Here is a 20313-nt window from a genome sequence, read left to right as displayed (position 1 = left end):
GAGTAGATCCACAAACTAAATCAAAGCACTGTTTGTATATAAATAGAACATGGGGGTAATTCATGGACACGAAGTGATAGTTTGGACAAAGTGGCTCTACAGTTTACTAGTTAGAATTCATGAGTCTGTATCTAATGTTCTGGGTTCAAATTTCACCATCATTAATGCAGTTTGCTAGCAAACTGATTTTGTTACTTGGGGCTCCTTATGTTGGCCAACACAAAGATGGTATTAAGGACCTGACTCTAAGACTTCCCAGTCTGAAGGTTCCTTCTTACCACCGCCTTTTATTTTCTGCACTTGACTTTCCTGATGCATGGTCTCTCCCTTCATTGCCATGAGTTGCGATTAAGCGTGTGCCTCCTAATTGCATGCGTCTTAATGACCCATGATTTACATTGCTCCAAGGAACAATGCAGTGTGTGCACTTCAGTGTATCAGAAACAGTAACTGTATCAAGACTGAACTGTTCCCGTCTTTACTTAAAGTTTTAGATTCTGACACATCTGTAGGCAATTTTAACGTCTTCTGTGTGAAAGGAGCAGGCTCCTTGTGTGTCAGGCATTCTGACTGTGGACTGCTTAATCCCTGGCCCACAGGATACAAATCATCATGGTAGCTACAAGGTAGCGAGAGGGCCAGTTTCGACACCTCTGGATAAGTGCTTTGTTGCAGAAGGGACGACTAAGAAGTTTGTTCACGTGCTACTAGAGACAAAGTCTCGAAGCAGAGGGTCCATTATTGTGGCCTTGCGTCTCCCCCTTGACAGGCGGTGACTAGACAAGCCAGGCACACCCTGTGCTGAGGATGACCGGCCACATGATTGTGTCTTCCTTCACCCAGAGCCAAGCCGGGGAAGTCTTTGCAGTTTCACATCTGTTCCATACGTTGCCTTTCTCTTGGATGCTCTTGCTGCCTCGGAGGAATGAAAACCGAGCTGGGTTGTGGGTTTCTTCTTAGTCGGAAATGGCAAGAGTCCGTGTGTATCATCTTGTTGGAAGCAGCAGAAATAAATCTGAGGGGTGTTCAGGGTGCCTCATTCTCCCCTTCCCGCCACACACAGGCAACCTGCAAGACACCTGGCCTTCCCTCTCAACTCGGGAGGGATCTGTTTTGCCTTTTAAAGTAATTTCTCAACTCCACCTTTTATGTACACACTTCAGAACCAGTGCCTGTAAAGAAAGGCCATTACAAGGGAAGCCCCCACTAACTTATTAATAAAAATGTATTGAACATGAGCTCTATGTGATAAGCTAGGCTAGGCAATGAAAAGCAGACAAGTCTCCCCCCTCTAAAAAAAAAATGTCGTTCACCCATTAAAACATAAGCAGAACCTTGTTGGGAGGGGAGAGGGCCTGTAAACGAATCAATTATTTAAGTAGTGCGGTAGATGGTGTTTAGTGGTGTGGAAAGAACACGCGGGCAACGGCCGTCTGTTGGCTGAGTGGAAGGCAGGAGCTGAAGGAAGCTGCCGCATCAGATTCTCTCAGAAGATCCCACCTGACCTGGCCTGGTTTCCCTGCACACAGCACCTCTCCTGGCTTGATCGTGTTTCCTGCCTTCTTGCTGGGACATGACACCACCGCCATGGCCTGGGCTTCCAGAAAATGCTCAAGCCAGGGTTTTTTCTATGGTTTTACGGTTGTTTGTTTTTCATAGGGATTTAGTTCTTAAGAACTATAGCTCTCTTTCTTGTTGGAGCTTGGACATTTCTTTCTTCCTCAGTATCATACTTATCCGCCAATTGAGCCATACGTTGTAGATCACAGCACGGTGGAGACCAACTCAGACTGTGGCGTCGCCGCCAAATAAGTGAGATTGCTTCTGTGGAAGCGTCTTCTGACTTAGCCCAGAGGGAGCAGAAGGGATGAAGTTTGAGTATTATTACAAGATTTGAAGAGTTGCATTCCCCTCAAGTAGCAGCGTAGACATAAGAGATCACAATGAGTGTGGGTTACTAATTGGACCCTGAGATAGGAGGGTTATCTCCAATTCATGGCAAGGACACTGGGCAGTTAGAATAAGGCAGCTGCTGAACAAAGAAATTTACCCATTCTTTTTAAGAGAGAGAAAGAGAGAGAGAGAGAGAGAGAGAGAGAGAGAGAGAGAGAAGCTGAGTTATACATATACAGTACTTGTACAAGTTTGACCTAGGATGATTTTGGCAGTCCTAAATGGAATGTTTTCAGAGGGTTGGTTGGCTAAATTTATGTCTACTTGGCACAATCTAGTGTCACAGGAGAAGGAGCTCCACTTGAGAAAATGCCTCCTGTAAGACCCAGCCGTAGGGCATTTTCTTAATTAGTGACTCATGTTATCGGGCTCATCCCATTGTGGACAGAGCCATCCCTGGGCTGATGGTCCTGGGTTCTCTAAGAAAACAAGCTGAACAAGTCATGAGGAGCAAGCCAGTAAGCAACACCCCTCCATGGCCTCTGCGTCAGTTCCTGCCTCCAGGTTCCTGCCCTGCTGAGTCCCTGTTCTGACTTTCTTTTGTTGTCATGTTTCATCCTAGCAATAGTAACCCTAAGGCAGAGGGGTTTTAATATATTCAAGTTGCCTATTGAGGAAGTTGCTGTTGGCGTCCTATAGGAAAGCAGGCATCCTGCTAGGGAAGCAAGAAGAAGCTTAGTGTGACTCAGTATAATTTGGGATGGCTGTGACGGGTACCCACAGATGGCGGAGTCAAGAGTCAAGGAAGATGGTTTCAGGATAGAAAAGCAAATTTGGGCTGGCGAGTGGTATTTAAAAGTAAAAATAGAAGAGTCATTTCCAGAGCCTGGGAATAGATCAATTGCTGATGAAGGCAGCTGCCCCATTAGGAAACAACTTAGGAGAAAAAAAAATCTACCATTTAAGGTTAGGAGAAAGAAAAAGGAAGGGTCAGTCTTGCTAATTCCAGTTCGCGCTTCCCTGCGCTTTGTCTGATGAAATAGTCCATCTCATTGCACCAAGCCATAGGGAAGACTGTGTTCTGTGACCAAACTCCAGACTGAGGAGTTTTATTCCTACAGAATGCATAGCAGTTATAAAGTCCAGTGCTGTTCTCTGGACCTAAGAACTCAAGGGACACCATTCATTGACACAGCCTTTCACCTGAGACCTTCGAAACACAAAGCAGAAAGAAATGACATTCCCAAGGTGATACAGCCAAGAGGCACCTTCCGGCTGCTCTCTATCCCTCCCGGACCATCAAATGGGTGTCTTCCCTCCCGCATAGCTCCTCTCCTACTGCCACCCCTAATGTGCACGTGTCACCTCACCGAGCATGTCCTGCCACGTGCTCTGAGCAGACAAGCTTGTACAGTTCTCTACTCCAGAATGTCCAACCTTCTCCTGTTACGTGGAGTCAACCTTCTTCCTTTGGCAGAGTAAAGGGCTTGAGAGTCTGACCCAGGTAAGCAGGTAACACAAGGGCTGGCTATGAGGACTTTCATTTTGAAATATAGCTTGTCTGGATAACACTTCTTAAAGGGTATCTTGTCTTCTTTTGATTTTTATCTATCATGCCTCGCCCTACCTCAACTTATGAAATCGGTACTATTAAAATCATTTAAAATATCATGACAAAAGATATCATCAAGTCTGAAGGGATGGCTATGGAAAATTTTATTGATCTCCCAGAAATTGTCTCTGTCTCACCAACCTCCTGTTTGTGGCTGTAGTCACGGTATTTCCATGCGCACCTTAATTAGCTTTATTGCAGACGACTTGGGCGTGAGCTGGTGTGGGCACCAGAAGGGCTGAGAGGGACAGTCTCTTGGCACCCCCTCCTAGCTGTAGCTGTTCTTAAAGGGTCTTCATATCCCCCTCCCCCTCAAATTAACTCTTTTATTTACATACATTCCAATCACAGCCCCTCCTCCTCTCCGTCTAGTCCCACCTTTACAAGTGTGTACACACATTACCCCTCCCCTTCTCCACAGAGGAAGAGACACCCTGCCTACCATCCCATACCACCCCATCCTGGAACATCTAGTCCCGGCAGAACTACACACCTCTTTTCCCTCTAAGGTCCAACCAGGCAGTCCAGATACGGGGGAGGCGATCCAATGTCAGGCAAAAGAATCAGAGACAGCCCTCACTCCAATTTTTGGGGGACCCATACAAGGACCAAGGTGCACATCTATTATTAATGGGGTGGTGCGCAGGGAGGGTTTAGGTCCAGCCCCCACATGCTCTTTAGTTGGAGGTTCAGTCTCTGTAAGGCACCATGGGCCCAGATTAGTTGACTCTGTAGGTCTTTTTGTGGTGTCCTTCACACTTTCAACTTCATCAATTCTGTCTGCATCTCTTCCACAAAACCCCCTGTCTTAGTCAGGGTTTCTATTCCTGCACAAACATCATGACCAAGAAGCAAGTTGGGGAGGAAAGGATTTATCCAGCTTACACTTCCACACAGCAGTTCATCACTAGAGGAGGTCAGGACTGGAACTCAAGCAGATCAGGAAGCAGGAGCTGATATAGAAGCCATGGAGGGATGTTCCTTACTGGCTTGCTTCCCCTGACTTGCTCAGCTTGCTCTCTTATAGAACCCAAGACTACCAGCCACAAAGGGCCCTCTCCCCTTGATCACTAATTGAGAAAACGCCCCACAGCTGGATCTCATGTAGGCATTTCCTCAAGGGAGGCTCCTTTCTCTGTGATAACTCCAGCCTGTGTCAAGTTGACACACAAACCCAGCCAGTACAGCTCTCCCGCCCACCGCACACCCAGACTTGTTTCCGCCTGATGGGTGCCAATGGGTCTGTGCATCTGTTTCCATCCACTGCTGGATGAGGCCTCTCAGGGGTCCTCACATTTTCTGTCAGTGTAGAGGAACTAGTAAGAAAGGTACAATAGAAAGACTACTGGGGCTGGGAATGTAGCTTGAGAAAAGATTGCTTGCCTGTCATCAGCAAACTCTAGGCTCCGTCTGTGGGAAGCTACGAAGAAGGAGGTGAACAAAGATGATTTTTCTTGATCTTACACATGCACCAGCTGAGTCATCTTCCTGGGAACCAGTCTGTACCTGATCAAAAACCTGAACAGAGCCTCCCCGATGAAACTGTGTAAATGTAATACATACATACACCCTATGTTAAATTCCTTGTAAATGTAATACCCTTGCATTAGGCCTTAAGGAAGCTTACATTTAGCGAAACCCTGAAATAAGTTATCATTCCAAGGGATTAATCTATTCCAAATCCAGCAAGGCCATGTTTTTAGATATTGAGGCTTTGGGATTTTGTTTGTTCGTTTGTCATTTTAAAGGAAGCTGACACTGGAGGGTTCCCCAGTGGAGGAGTTAGAGAAAGGACTGAAGGAGCTGAAGGGGTTTGCAACCCCATAGGAAGAACAACAATATCAACCAACCAGATCCCCCAGAGCTCCCAGAGACTAAGTCACCAACCAAAGAGCACACATGGAGGGACCCACGGTTCCAGCTGCATACGTAGCAGAAGATGGCCTTGTCAGGCATCAATGGGAGGAGAGGTCCTTGGTCCTAAGAAGGCTTGATAGATACCCCAGCTTAGGGGAATTAAGGGTGGGGAGGTAGGAATGGGGTGGATGGAAGAACACCCTAATAACAGCAGGGGGAGGGAGGATGGAATAGGGGGTTTCAGGGGGGACTGGGAAAGGGGATAACATTTGAAATGTAAATTAAAAAATCCAATAAAGAAAACATAAAAAAATAAATAAATGAAAGTAATCTGTTCTCCCAATTATTCTAAACTGTCATCAGACACACATTTGATACCGTTTTGACAGCCTTGTAATTTTTTAGTCACTACTTGGTGCCCTTCAATGAGCGTGTTATGATAGCCAAGCTTCCTATAAGGTTGAGCCACTGCAGGTGTCAGTTAGTGTTAACAGACCCAAAGATGGATGGTTATATTAAACTTACATGCAAGAAATGTGGGCCACTCTGTCCAGAGCGCTCCTGACAGGAAGCTGTGGATGATGTCCACCAGATAGATGCCTTGGGCACGTGAGACCTTTGGCCCACACGTCAGTCAGCTGTGAGATGGAAGAGGTGCATCTTGGGAAGGCTTTCTGCTGATGCCAGGGTTTAATGTCCGCGGCTCAGTTTGTATCAGGCAGAAAGGACACAGTGTCTAACTTAGGTAGATGTACTGGCCTAGGAATTGTTCCCAAGGAAATATCTGGCTACTGGATGACCCAGGGTGAGGAGGTGGGACCACACGGGAGATTTCCTCACATCCGGGAGAGGCCTTTCTCAAGGGGCTCATGTCGGGAGACAAACCTGAGAGAGCTGCTAAGATTAGCTTCACAAAACCCAAAGAGAAAAGATAGCCCTTAGTGTGGAGCCTTTCAGGGTGCTGCAGGATGAGTTATGTCTCCTGCTAGGCAAACAGGATATTTTAATAGTTCTGAAGCTCTTTCTTGGGACCAGAAAACAGGGCTTATAAAAACAAACAAACAAAAAACCCCACAAAAATCTGGGTATGCTAGTGAAAGTAGGAATAATTGATCACCTTAGCTTTAAAGGAGATTAGATTAGATTAGAGGCTGCATGGTAGCAGAGAGGTGAGAGATTCCTGTAAGGTTTTGAGATTTAACGGAATAGACATTAATAAAAGGGACCAGAGTACGAATGCTCCCCAAGTAAAGAGGTATTAATACTATTTGACAGCTGCATATTCCGAGGGCCTGGATTCTCGAAAAGGCGTTAGATTCAGGAAAGGCTCCTGAAATGACATAGCTATAAATATCCACTTCACATTAAGCAATAATCCGTGCCTCTGGCAACTAGGTTTATTTCTATTTAGAAGAAAAAAAAACAACCGGGAAGGCTAAAATATTCCTAGAGATGATCTAAGAGAAACAAAAGTGATGGGGGCCATCATTCTTTTACGAATGATGCTATCGGAGCAACTTAAAATGCAGGCCTCTCGTAATCCATTTAGTACTGTTTAGTTCCCATTGATTAATGGTGGCCGGTGGCCCCAGATAGACCATCCTAAATAAGGGAATCCTGTTCTTTTCAAAAGCCTTTCATGCAGACGTCCATAATGGTCAGCTGTGTTTTGCACACAGGTTATTTTTCTGTTGGACCCCAAAAGGCAAGCATCTACTTTCCCTGTTGATTGAGTGGAAGTTGCTTAAGATGATATGAGACTTATGAATGAAGAGAAGATGCTACCACTGGGCTCGGAATAATAGAAGTTATTTTGGAATTCAGCTTGAAAGACTTCACATTTTTGAACTCTGTATGTGTGTATATGTGTGTGTGAGAGAAAGAGAGAGAGTGTGCGTGTGTGTATGTGTGTGTGTGTGTGTGTGTGTGTGCGTATGGTGTGTGTGTGTGGAGTGTGTGCACAAGCATGTGTGGTGTGAGTGTGTATTGTTTGTTTGAGTGTGTATATGTGTGTGTGAGTGTATATGGTGTGTCAGTGTGTATGGTATGTAAGTGTGAGTCTATTGTGTGTGTAAGAGTGTGGGTGTAAGTGTATGTGGTATGAGTATATGTATTGTGTATGTGTGTGTATATGTGTGTGTATGTGTGTGTGTGTGTATGTGTGTACATGTGGGAGTCAGATGACAACCCTGAAGATTAGGTTTTTTCTTTCTACCATGTTGACCCTGAGGAAGGATCTCAGGTTGCCAGGTCTCACACAGTTAATCACTGGCCTTTAAAAGCCTTATTTGGGGAAAAGTAAATAAAATAGCTGAGTAGTAGAGAGTAATATTAAACGACCAATTCATATCCCTGGAAATGTTAAGGGAACAGCTTAAACACTAGACGTCTTTCCTCCTGAGTGAGTGGCTGACTTTTGCTGTCTATGTTTCTCTGACCACCCATCTTCGTCTCCCCACCCAATCCATGTCTGCGTTAGCTCCCATGAGGGATTCCTCGCTTGTGGTGGAGATTCCACAGCAGGTGTCAGGTTCTGGTGACTGTGTCCTGAGTGGGCTGGTGCTGGCAGATGAAGATACGGGCTCCGCCCCCTGTCAGTTTGTGATGGGGCTGTGAAGGGTTTGTTAATTTCCTCCTCCCTGGAGGGGAGCCCAGGCCATATCTGCTGTGGTGGTGCAAGGCACTTCAGATTTGCATGTCAAGAGAGAATACTGTTTGGGGAAACAGTATAATAAGGTTCATTAAAAATAGAAATACTTGGCCCTGTTTGTTTTATTCCTGGTATCTTTAGAAACAGTCTTGACTGAGCTGCCTCTCCAGCCAAGACATTTATTTTCCTTGAGTGGTTAAAGGGCTTGGAACTCCATCTGCTCTGCTGACCACACTCTCAGAGAGCTCCTTCTCTCCGTCTTTCTTGCATCCCATCCACAAACCAGCACTGCCTTGCCCCTCTGAGATTTGTAAAGTGCCAAACAGACCTCTCCAGGGCGATCCAAAGGTCTGCCTCTCATCCCTAGCCAAAACTAGGGTGCTCCCCTGGACCCTCAGCATAGGGTGTCCTGTTCCTTCTCCTTCCGTGTAAGCCACCGCTGAAAGAATATAGTGGATGACACACACGTTTCTTTGTAAAGTCAGAGTGCAGGCATCTCTCGCCTCTCCCGTGACAGGAGACCCACAGCTGAGAAGCAAGGGGTGACGGATCCTGCGTTGGCTAGAGTACACAGCCTTGCCCTGAAACAGAAGGCATTGCATAGTGCTTAGTGGGAGATTTATGGAATGGCTCCCCTCCCAGCCTTGTCCCAGCTTTCTCCTATCTGCTTGAAGCTTTGTTGCTACGAAACAGCCTTACTTTTTAAGCCATTGTGATGGAGAAGGGGGGGAGGCTGTGCCGGGCAGCGGTGGTAGTAGTGAAAGGCGCAGCTCTGCCAGATGACATGTAGAGGACCTCTGCATCAGCCAAGAGGAATTAAGCTTTGTCACTCCCCGCTGGGACTACCTTTCTCCTGGTATGTGCGCAAGGAATTCATATGCTGCTGCTCGCCACCACTGCAGCCACCAGAGCAGAGCCCCTGTGTACACTTTGCCAGAGAGCAGGAAGCAAGAATGATAGCCGTCTCTTTTAAATGCCGCTGTCAAATTCTAAGGCGACTTACCAAAGGTACGGTGCTTTCCTCCTCCTTCACAGTGTGTCTGCTTCCGCAGCCCAGAACCACAGCTGAGTGGGTTGTTTTTTTTTTTTTTTTTTACTTTCAAATATGACTGCCTTTTACAGTTTATTGTCGGGCAACAAAGAACTCAGAGAAATCTGTACATATCTCTCTGTACAGGTAGACTCCCCAGGTCTGTGCTGGTTTATCCCGGCTGGGTTCATGCTGAAATTATGTGTGTGTGTGTGGGGGGGGGGGGGGCGTGTGTGTGTGTGTGTGTGTGTGTGTGTGTGTGTGTTTAAATGACTTCATTCCTTGCTGAAAAGCAGATGTGTCTGGGTCTGGTGCTGAAGTTATTACGGGAAGCCGTCATTTTGCATGCTGATTATCTGGTCAAGGGGAGTCAAGTGAGCATGACTATCCTTTCTGTGGAACACACACTAAATGCAGTTGGCAGCTTCTGGACCTGCACAGCTGCTCAGCCCACGGAATAATTGTTTATTAATTCCTCAAATCTCATGAGCCTTTTACCAGGACAGTTTTAAAATTGCTAGCGCTCTCTCTCTCTCTCTCTCTCTCTCTCATTCCCCCTACCTTATGTGTGTGTGTCTGTGTGCTTGTGTGTGCTTGTGTGTGTGTTAGAAATACGTGTCCAAATATGTTAGAAAATTCTAAATTATATGGTCCCATGTGATATTTGAAGAAGTTTATCTGAAAGTAAAAATGCAATCACGGCCTCATGCCTTTCCTTCAAGATTTATTGGCTTGAAATTATCTCTCTTAGAAGTCTAAAACATTAACGAAACCTGCGTGACACTTCAAACGTGCTCTTTTTTTTTTTTTTAAGTCAGCCTAGTTGCACCATCTGGTTTGCTTGTATACATTCTATTTCAAAGTTAGTGAACAGCTCCTTTTACTGATCCAGCCTTCTAAACATGTAGAAGGACAAGTTTCCCTTGCCTCTTTCCCTTGGATAGATCTTTTAGAGAAACATGTACGACTGAGGAAGAAAGTTTGGTCTGACAAGAGAGAGGTGGCTGGAAAAGCCTTTCATTTTCAGCCTGTAATCAAGTACCGCCAAGTAATTAATGGGTGTAATTATGTTCTAGAAGCCCTGAACCTATAAATATGTTAATGGGAACCATTTCTATCAGTTTAGCCTGACATATCAGAGTTCTTTGATCACCAGCAGTGCAGCTAAAAATGCAATTAATATTTTATTTGGCAGAAGAATGAGCACAAAGCAAATAGTGACAAATAGGCCTGACATCAGTAACAGGAAAGAGAATAAATACTGTATATTAACTTACCGGGTACATTTGGAAATTCCATAGATAGCTCAATGACCCTTAGCAGGGGAAGGCTATCCCTTTCAAATTAGGCTCTTAGCAGAAGGTTGTAAAGTATGTTTGGCTTTATTCTTTTTAGTTGGTACTAGCTTACTATTCCTGTTTGCAAGTCACATCTAAAAGGCTATCCTTTTTGTTAGAAGCTTGGCTACAACAGGTATCTCATTCAGAAAGTTCTTTTCCTAGCTGGGCACTTATTTATCTTGGCGTTGAGAGGTCAAGGGTCCTAAAAATACTGAAGCAATCTTTATTCGTGTGAGTCAGAAATTCTTTTATAGGTTCTGCATTCAAGGAAGGAAATGAATCCAAATACATTTTAGTTGTTAGAATTAATATTTTTCCATTGTTTCCTGCGTCTTACAGAAGCATTGATCTGCTGCATGACAGAGATTTAACTGTTTTTCTAAATACCTACACAACTGGGGAAAGTGTGGATCCCCTTTTTGACTTGTGGCTACTCCACATCTCACCAAAATCTTCGTATATGCTCTTCTTGGCAGTTAGTGTATGACTGACAATTTATCATGAAAGCCTCCCTGGATATTCCCTTGTCTTAACGAGACCAGTCTCTGTATTTGCCTGGATATTCAAATGTTTGCAAAATGACCCCTGAGTGACACAGCTCATGCCTGACCAATCACGTGTGGCCTTGTCAAAGTTCAGGACCCAACGATGCTACCTGTTGTTCCAAAAACACTCGGCAGAGTTCTAGAATCCACCTACAGCTGCACATTCTTGTAGGCTATAATAATAGAATGAACGCGTAGAAGTAGAGCCGTAAACTCCCCTTTTTGGATGTTTTGGGATGGCGGAGGATATATCTTGAATGAGGTTGCTTTCTTGTCCATTCTCTCTGTCCACCTGACTCACACCCAGTACCCAAGTGCATGCGTCTCTTACTCCCACTGAGGACTGTACCCAGTCCTCTCTTTTCCAGATGCTTAGCACAGAGCCTTGCATATAGAAGATACTTAGAAAGTGGCTATTAAAAAGAACTGGATGTGTCTGGTTGAAAGCGGCAGAGCCCTGAATTATTTGGGCATTCTTAGGAAATACTTCAAGAACTTCAGTCTTACCCAGATACTGGGGGAAAGGAGGCTTGCTTTATGTCTCTAAAACCACCTTGCTTCATGTGACCCACCTGCTTAGGGAAAAGCAGCATGACACCTGTATGTTTTCTTAATTCTTTTAAGGGGAATCAAGGAGACAGGGATACATTTAAAGGAAAAGCTTTCTTATAAATCCCACATTTTTAGTGCTTGACTTCGTCCTTACATTCTTCATCTGTTGGCTATTTAATACCTACTCAGAAACTCTAATGTTCCTGGAACTGATGTTTATATAGTAGAACCCAGACTCAGTGTTTCATAGGTGTATCAAGCATTTATAGTCAACAGATTATTGAATAACAACTAATTTACTTTATTGATATTATAATATTAATGTGTCTTCTAGATTGATCTCCAAGTCGTCCACATAGACACAGGGACCCCACAGTCTTAGTTGGGTACATATTTCAAGTCAACCTAGTGCCTCTCAGATTTGGAAATTGAATTATTTTTGTTTTAATTAAGATGTCAAACAACTGGTAGATATGGAGATGGACAGATAGAGATGAGAGAGAGAGAGAAAGAGAGAGAGAGAGATTGAGATCTATCTGCTTTAAAGGTTGAATGGATATGGAGATGGATAAAGATGAAGATAAAGAGAGATAGGCATATATAAAAGTGTATATGTATGTGTTTATACATGTGGTATGTGTGTGTATGTGTGTATGTGTATATATATATATATATGTGTGTGTGTGTATGTGTGTATGTATATGTGTGTATTTGTATGTATGTATACGTGTGTATGTGTGTGTATGTGTATATATGCATGTATGTGTGTATATATATGTATGTGTGTGTGTGTGTAGTTGCCTTTTCATGTCCCCAGTCATCAAAGAAAATAACCTTTGACCCCCAAGCCTGTCCCTGCATTTTGACAGGAGAACTGATTCACTAAAGGGCCAGTCAATGTCCGGTCCATGTTGTTGTCATCTACTATGGGGATCTAGAGGAGGCATGCCATCTTTTCCATCTCTCTCTCTCTCTCTCTCTCTCTCTCTCTCTCTCCCCCCCCCCCCCCCCTCTCTCCAGTGAGCCACGCCTACAGAATCCCTGGCCCTGGAGCCAAATCCCAAAATAACACTTCTTAGCTCTCCAGCAACATATGACAGATGAATTGTCTTAATAGAGACAGAAGGGCTTTGGGGCACCTGCCCGCTTGGCTGCTTACCTGGGATGCCACCTTTGTCCTTAAGGGATACCGTGCCTGAGACGTGGGTGTGTTCTCAAAGAAGCAGATGCTCTTATCTTATGGTGATGATGTTTTTATTGTCCCTTAAAATACGCTGGCCTTGTATGCGTGCAGTCCTGCTGTGGGATGAGTACAGCGCCATGTCCTTCTCGGGTGCTATTGGTTTTAGTCAAGGGTCCTGAGCCCTCGTGCCCTGCTGACTATAGCATTTCCTTGTCCCTTGCTTTGCTCAACCAAGGTGACCATCAGCTAATTAATATGCATTGGCCTTCCGCAGGAAGCATGGCTCTGGTCATATCTCTATTTTCCTTAGCTCAAAACTCATGTCAAGAAACCTTTACCTTCACACATAGTTTCCAGTGGTGTTTTCTTTTTTCATTTCATCTGACCTATGTGGTATTTTATTTTCAGAGTCATTTCGCTTCTCCTCACTCCCCAAATACACATATGATCTGGAACAAAATAAACTGTCTAAGACTCTGTCCCACTAACCGATCGCTGGCAGCTCTCTTGACCTTCATCCCAACAGGGCATCCACGTGAGATGCTTTTGGCTGGTGTCCAGCTGTCCCCTGCTGCGTATTCGGCTTCCTTTTCTCCCTCACTGTCTTTCTCCTCAGAATCCTTCTTTCCTGCTCCCTGGACCACTGGTCCTGAGCAAAACTGTGGAGCTGATGATGTCAGGACCACGCTCAGGTTCTCTTCTTTCTTTGCTCCGGACACCTACCCCAAGGCTGCAATGGCTGTGCTTGAAAGGGAAGGTCAGACATCAATCTCAGCCCTGTCTCCAGGGGAAACTGAAGCTCCAGTCCTTCAGCCAGCCAGCAATCTTGTTCTTAATTCTCTCCTGCAAGGACAGTCTCACGGAGGTGTGCCTGGTTATCTTTTGAAGTATTATTCAAGCAACCTCTGGGTCTCTTTAGACTCAGACTCTCTGACTCAGACTCTCTGACCCTTGTCCAGTGTATTAAAAAAAAATCTTATCGAGAAATTAATTTTCTGTGGATAACCCCAATCAAGTATAATAATTCATTGAAAATGTTGTTTTGGTAAAAGGAAACATTCGCTATCGCTCTCTAACTGCAGAGCCTCTGGAGCCAAGGAAGGCTGAGTTAGCCATTGAGGGTAGCATCGTTGTTGGCTGAGGGATGGCTTCTTGTGTGACAAGTTCAAATTTTTGGTGGAGGTCCCTTTGCACGTCCCCATCTGTCTGTGTCTGGTCTCATGACTCCTTCAGCATCCTCCTTTAATGGTCCCTCTTCTACCCTGTGATAAGATTCAGAATTGATTATCGTCTGGGTGGAAAATGCTTGCTCTCTGGATCTCATTTCTCCCATCGGCCCATGCCCGTCTCTTCCGCTAACCCTCCCTGGCCTGTCTGTCAGACCCTGCCATTTGGAACAGCTTGCCTGGATCTCCCCACCTCATTAACTTTCCAGCCCTTTTCAAACCTCACCTGATAACGCAACCTTTCCTCTTCACCTCTACCCTTAGCTATCAAACGTAGTTTACAGGACAGAGCCAGCTCCAGTAGCCAAGTGGTCGGCCTAGCAAGCATGAGGACCCACATTCAGTTCCCCATCATCCTCACAAAAAGCTGAGTCTGTTTTTACAACCCCAGGGATACAGAGGGACAGGCAGGAGCATCCCTAGTGCTAGTCTTACCAACTCCAACCTAGTGAGCCCCAGATTCAAGGAGAGATGGACAAAATAAGGTTGAGAGTAAGCAAAGAAGAACCCCCGTTACCCACCTTCTCCTCAACTCTGGAACGCTGTACACATAACCCGATCACACACATTTTTAAAGGGAATTTATTTAGCTTGTTTTGCATTCGATCTTGCCGACTTTGAAAACAGGAAACGGACACAGTTTTAAAACGCTTCACAAAATGTGTTATTCAGTTAAACTTTGATCCCTCGCTAGGGTGGGAGGCACACAAGTAGAGAGGCCTCACTGGAACAGGGGAAATCTGAAATAGGATCCTGGTCAGGGGTTGCCGTCCTCGCTCGTGTTGAGATGAAGCTGGCTGTATGAGATAGATTTCTTGCTGCGCTTCTGACTAGTCTCTAAGATGTTTTGGTGGAATGGGGCTCAGACTACTTTATTCCCTAGTGTTCTGAGATTTTCCTTTTATCAAACAGGCTAGGCTTCGCATAGTGGTGCGCCTGTCTTGCTTCCATCTTCGGAATAGGAATTTCGTCTGGGAAGTGCTTTCCTCCTTCTGGGCGGCACCCGTCCATCAGGTGGAAGAGAGATTTTATATGAAAATTGCATGTGGACAAAAAGGGTCTCGGTTCCTTCTGAGATGATTGTAGCTGATAAGCGTGACAAACCTGGCCCATCACTGAAACAAGAGAGAGCACTTTAACATAGGTACTCAATTTATTTATATCATTTGGAGAAAAATAATTAAGAGGAAGAACGGAAGCCATATTGGCTCACACTTGCTGAGTACCTACGACCAGCCAGTTACTACTCCGGATGCCTTCTGCAGACTAACGCTGCAGTCGCTCATAGTGACGCTACACTAGAAAAATCGTCACTTAGAGAAGTTGAGGGACATCCTAAGACTGGGAGGCATGGGGGAGACATGGAGCTAAGAACCAGTCTTTTCTACTGGGGGGAAGGGAAGTGTGGAGCTGTGAGTAGAAGCAGAAAGGAGACCCACCAGAGCAGTGCTGCAGGCCTCCCCTCCCCCACTCCACACGGAACAGGACAAGGGAACATCCCAGGGCGTAAGATGTGTGAACCTGTCTAGCTCTCCCCTGCCAAACACAGCAAAGCCTGCCGGTCATCCAGGTGAGCCTCGGTTTCTCCCTGAACATGAAAATGACGCGTAGATACTGTTTGTTGTGTGTGGTGATGCGGACCTGTAAGTCCAGTGTGTGGGAGGCAGAGGCAGGAAAGTCCAGCGTGCAGGACAGCCCTGGAACTACATAGAAAGACTTGGTCTGAGTGAGCACACACATGCACACATACACACACACCATATACACACATGCATATACACACACCACATACACATATAACCACACGCACATACCACACACACACCAGGCCCACCTACCACCCACATACACACATACCTCACACACATATACACACACCACACACACACACATATATACACATACCAAACACACACCTATACACATATACCATACACATATACACATACCACACACACATACACACATGCACATACACACCATATACACACATGCATATACACACACCACACACACATATAATCACACACATACCACACACACACCATCTCCACCCACCACCCACATACACACATACCATACATACATATATACACACACACCACACATACATATATACACATACCAAACACATACCTATACACATATACCATACACATATTCACACACTACACACCTATACACATATACCATACACATACCACACACCTATACACATATACCATACACATACCACACACATACACACATGCACACACACACACCATATACACACATGCATATACACACACCACACATATATACACATAGCAAATGCACACCTATATATACATCACACTCATAACACACACACATACACACATACAGCCACCCACACACACCACACCATACCTACCTACACACACGTGCATGATTACCACAAACACACATACACACACACATACCACATACACGCACATACCATACACACGTATACGCACACAATACTACATAATACACACACACATACACACACACACACACACACACACACACTATTCTATTATATGGCCTCAGGCTTATTATTTTTATTATTTGGGGAGGGGTTGAGACAGGGTTTCTCTGTGTAGCCCTGGCTGTCCTGGAACTCACTCTGTGGACCAGGCTGACCAGAGGCCTCTGGACCAGTGAGGACCTTCAGCAAAGTTTCTCTGACTATTGGGAAATGGGAGACTTCTCACTAATAGCTCGAGCTAGATTAGTAACTAACTGGGTATATTAAGAGTACAAGAAATATGCTTTGCAAACCATGATCTCATTTTTAAAATAAATGTGACTTAGGAGCAAAGGTAGATGTCTAATTTCGATGAAGTTGGGTTAAAAAATGATAAAAATGGTGAAGAATGACTGACGCAAATAGGTTTACAACGGATCCTGTGTGCCTCGTGTATGGGCACATGGGGATCAGATCCACGTGTCTTTCAATAAGACTTAAAACTATACTAAGTATTTAAGTATATTTTCCCCTAGATATTCCCATATTTTTAGTCACTCTTGTATATATATCTACTTTATGTGTGCGGTGTACCATTACATAATGGCTACATTATGATGCATTATATAATGACACATTGCATTATGATGTGCATCCCCAGGTTGTCACCAGTTTTTCAGGGTGGTAAAGGACATAGTGTGGAGTGTCCCTGAGAGGATCCTTTGGGTTGCATGGAGGTGCATTTGTATGTCTTCATTTTTAAGTTTCCTGATAGCTATTCCTGAGGAACAACAGGGAACGGAACCTGCACATTCACCCACTGCTTTTCTAAGCAAAGCAAACAGAGGATGTAAATATAAATTAAACATAGGGCGAGGAATCGTGTCCTCGAGCTATACTATCAAAAGACAAAGAGGAAGGGGCAAAAGGAGATATACACATGCCAAACACACACCTATACACATATACCATACACATATACACATACCACACACACATACACACATGCACATACATATCATATACACACATGCATATACACACACCACACACACGTATAATCACACACATATCACACACACACCATCTCCACCCACCACCCACATACACACATACCACACACACATATACACACACACACCACACATACATATATACACATACCAAATACACACCTATACACATATACCATACACATATTCACACACCACACACCTATACACATATACCATACACATACCACACACATACACACATGCACACACACACACCATATACACACATGCATATACACACACCACACATATATACACATATAAGTGTATATATGTAAGTAGGTCACTACTGACCTGTGAGAGAGCAGCTTCAGCAGAGGAGCCCTGCCCAAGACAAACTGAGAATTTGAGGTGCACCCTAAGAATGTGAGGCCATTGCAACATACTGGTGAGTGGACGCCTGGGCGGGTGGCAGTGAGCAGGTACCTGATGGTGTCACAGAGAACGTTGTCATGGGAGAGAAAAGAATTGACCTTGCTTTGCTTGTTTGTTTGTTTGTTTGTTTTGAGGGAAAAGGTTCAACGAAGACAGACTAAAAAGTGAAAACTGAGGCGTGATTCTTCCCATAACAAAGTAAGCCAGGTGAGGGTGAAGGGGCAGCGCCGGGATGCAGGCAGAGAGGTAGGGAAGGTCAGGAAAGAAAGCGCCTTCCCTGCACAGCCGCAGAAGCACAGGAACACTTCAGGTATACACGAAGGATAAATTTAAATAGAGCCAAATTATAGCAGCACCATGCACGAGTGGCATCATTAAAGCTACAGAGTGAAACAAAACTGGTTAAGTGAGGTGGAAGATGTCAGAGGAGGGACAGCTAACACCAAGCCCTGTGAGAATGCTATGTGAAACCCACTACTGTAGAAGCTTCCTAACTTTATAGATACATGTGCACATAAAGCTGTGCGTGCGAGCACGCATGCGTGCTTGCAGTCCATTTTTTTGAGACTGGGTTTCGCTCCGAGGCTCTGGATAACCTGGACCTCACTCTGTAGACCAGGCGCACCTCAAACTCAGAGATTCACTTGCCTCTACCTCCCAAGTGCTAGGATTAAGGGTACGTGCCACTCTGCCCAGCTAAAACGGGTTTACATGGTGTTATCCTGGGGGTAGGTGGTGAGGGTACGGCTTCCACCAGATGTCGTAGGCTACCAAATAAAAGTCCAGTGTTGGGTATAATTACCCCTCTGACTCATTCATCAGAAGGTTCCCTTAGACCCTTCTGACAAACAACTCAAGCTGTTGTCATTGCTCTTGATTACCCACCAGAATTTGATGGTAAGAGTCTCTTGTGGATCACACTACATACCTGAGTCATTGTAGATGGCGAAATCAAGCCGGTACCAACCTAGAAGCTTCTTTCCCACTGACTAGCTTCCATGGTGCTGGAAGGTAGTGTAGCTAAATGCTGGTGTGACTGTGCAGGTCTATAATCCAAGCAGTCTTCAGGCAGAGGCAGGAAGCTGAGGAGTTCATAAACCACATTGGCAACATAGGGAGTCCGAGGACCATATGATGTTCTTTCTCAAAGGGGGAGGGTAAAAAGGGAGGAGGTGCAGAGAGAGGGAGAGAGAGAGAGACAGAGAGAGAGAGAGACAGGGTTAGAGAGAATGAGAACTGAAAAGCAAGGTTGCAGACTCCTCTGTTTGGTTGTGTGAGCCCTGGTTTTCCCATCATTCCATTCTCCTTCCTGTTATTTATCATCATCCAACCCTGATGTCATGCTACTTGTGGGAAAAGTTCAACTTCTCTAGAATGTGCCTCCCAACTACCTAGCATGGCAGGCCTGTGCCGCCCACTGAGCTTCCTATGAGCCTAGTGTTATTTGGTTTTTGTTTGTTTCTTTGCTTTTTAATATCCTTTCTGTTTTGTTTTTTTTTTTTCAATCACTGGAGGAAGCAAGCTCCCAAGGATCACGTGATCGTGTGCATCTCCTCACACCTACTCATTTCCCCTTTAAGTAGCTGGGTGTTTCTCGCCCCTCCTTTGTCCCTCCTCCTCTCACAGTCTGCCCAAGCTGTCTGGAGGAAGGTTCTGGCAGGAGTCCAGGAACACCAGGGATCTGGAGACTGAAGGACAAACTATTGTTAAATTCTGCATGACAGAATTCCCAATTGACTTCAGCCTGAGGAACATTTAAGGGCCCCACAGAGTTTCTGATTGCATTGAATGTTTTCTGTTCTACTGAGCAAGGTGACTTGTACGGATCAGAAGTTAACTTCATTTAAAGCCTTTGCCTCCTAAGTGGTCTGTTGATAAATTGGGCTCATAAACTGTGAAAATTCACTTATAAATTCCCAGAATTACATCGGTTCCCATGAGCAACTAATTCCTGATATTCCGATGTGTATTTTATTGGTATGCTAGTTATTTGTTTGATTTAAACGCCCATCTCCCCAATGTTAAAATCTATATAAGAATTAACAGCCAAAAGTAGACACTGACCACAGACGTTTGCTTATGGTATCTCTCAAACAACATGTAAGGGAAAGGCTGGCTCTAAAACTACAAGGAAAATGGTATCCAGAGATTTTTCAGATGTTTTGGCTAGATAGAAAGCAGGCAGAATCAAGGCCAAATTTAAAGCCCAGAGGGAACATAAAAATGACCTAGACAGTCGGATTTAGCAGTGGAGCCACAGGCAAGCTACAAAGTGAAACAGAGAAGTGCAGGTGGGGGTGTGTGTGGAAGGGTGGCAGAGACCTGGCAGATGAGGGGTGGAGTAGGGGTGGGGTAGGAATGGGGCAAAAGCAGAGAGGCAGGGACAGAAACTTGGATCTGTTTTTTGAAGGTAGGAGCAGACTGGGAAGTTAAACACCATCCATTATAGGACAATCTCAGAAATTCATGAGTCTTTGGTAATCTTCAGTCATAGGGACTCCTAGAGCTAAGCTTTCTGGGAA

General features: G+C 44.8%; 1 protein-coding gene across 5 annotated transcripts in view; it reads left to right on the top strand.

Annotated features, from left to right (window-relative positions):
* The window catches only part of Grip1 (glutamate receptor interacting protein 1), a 386557-nt gene that overhangs the window by 109017 nt on the left and 257227 nt on the right, over nt 1-20313 (top strand). For 2 of the 5 annotated variants that reach the window (XM_052165135.1, XM_052165134.1), the window contains exon 1: nt 8792-9020. The exons of the other annotated variants lie outside the window; for them this stretch is intronic. In XM_052165135.1, coding sequence (XP_052021095.1) covers nt 8792-9020 — 229 coding nt within the window. Of the gene's footprint in view, nt 1-8791; nt 9021-20313 lie in introns of those variants that run through there. 5 annotated transcript variants of the gene reach the window in all.

This window comes from Apodemus sylvaticus, chromosome 20 (genome assembly GCF_947179515.1).
Source record: "Apodemus sylvaticus chromosome 20, mApoSyl1.1, whole genome shotgun sequence".
Taxonomy (NCBI): Eukaryota; Metazoa; Chordata; class Mammalia; order Rodentia; family Muridae; genus Apodemus; species Apodemus sylvaticus.
The sequence above is the reverse complement of the archived record's forward strand: the minus strand, read 5'-3'. Positions and strand labels throughout refer to the sequence as shown.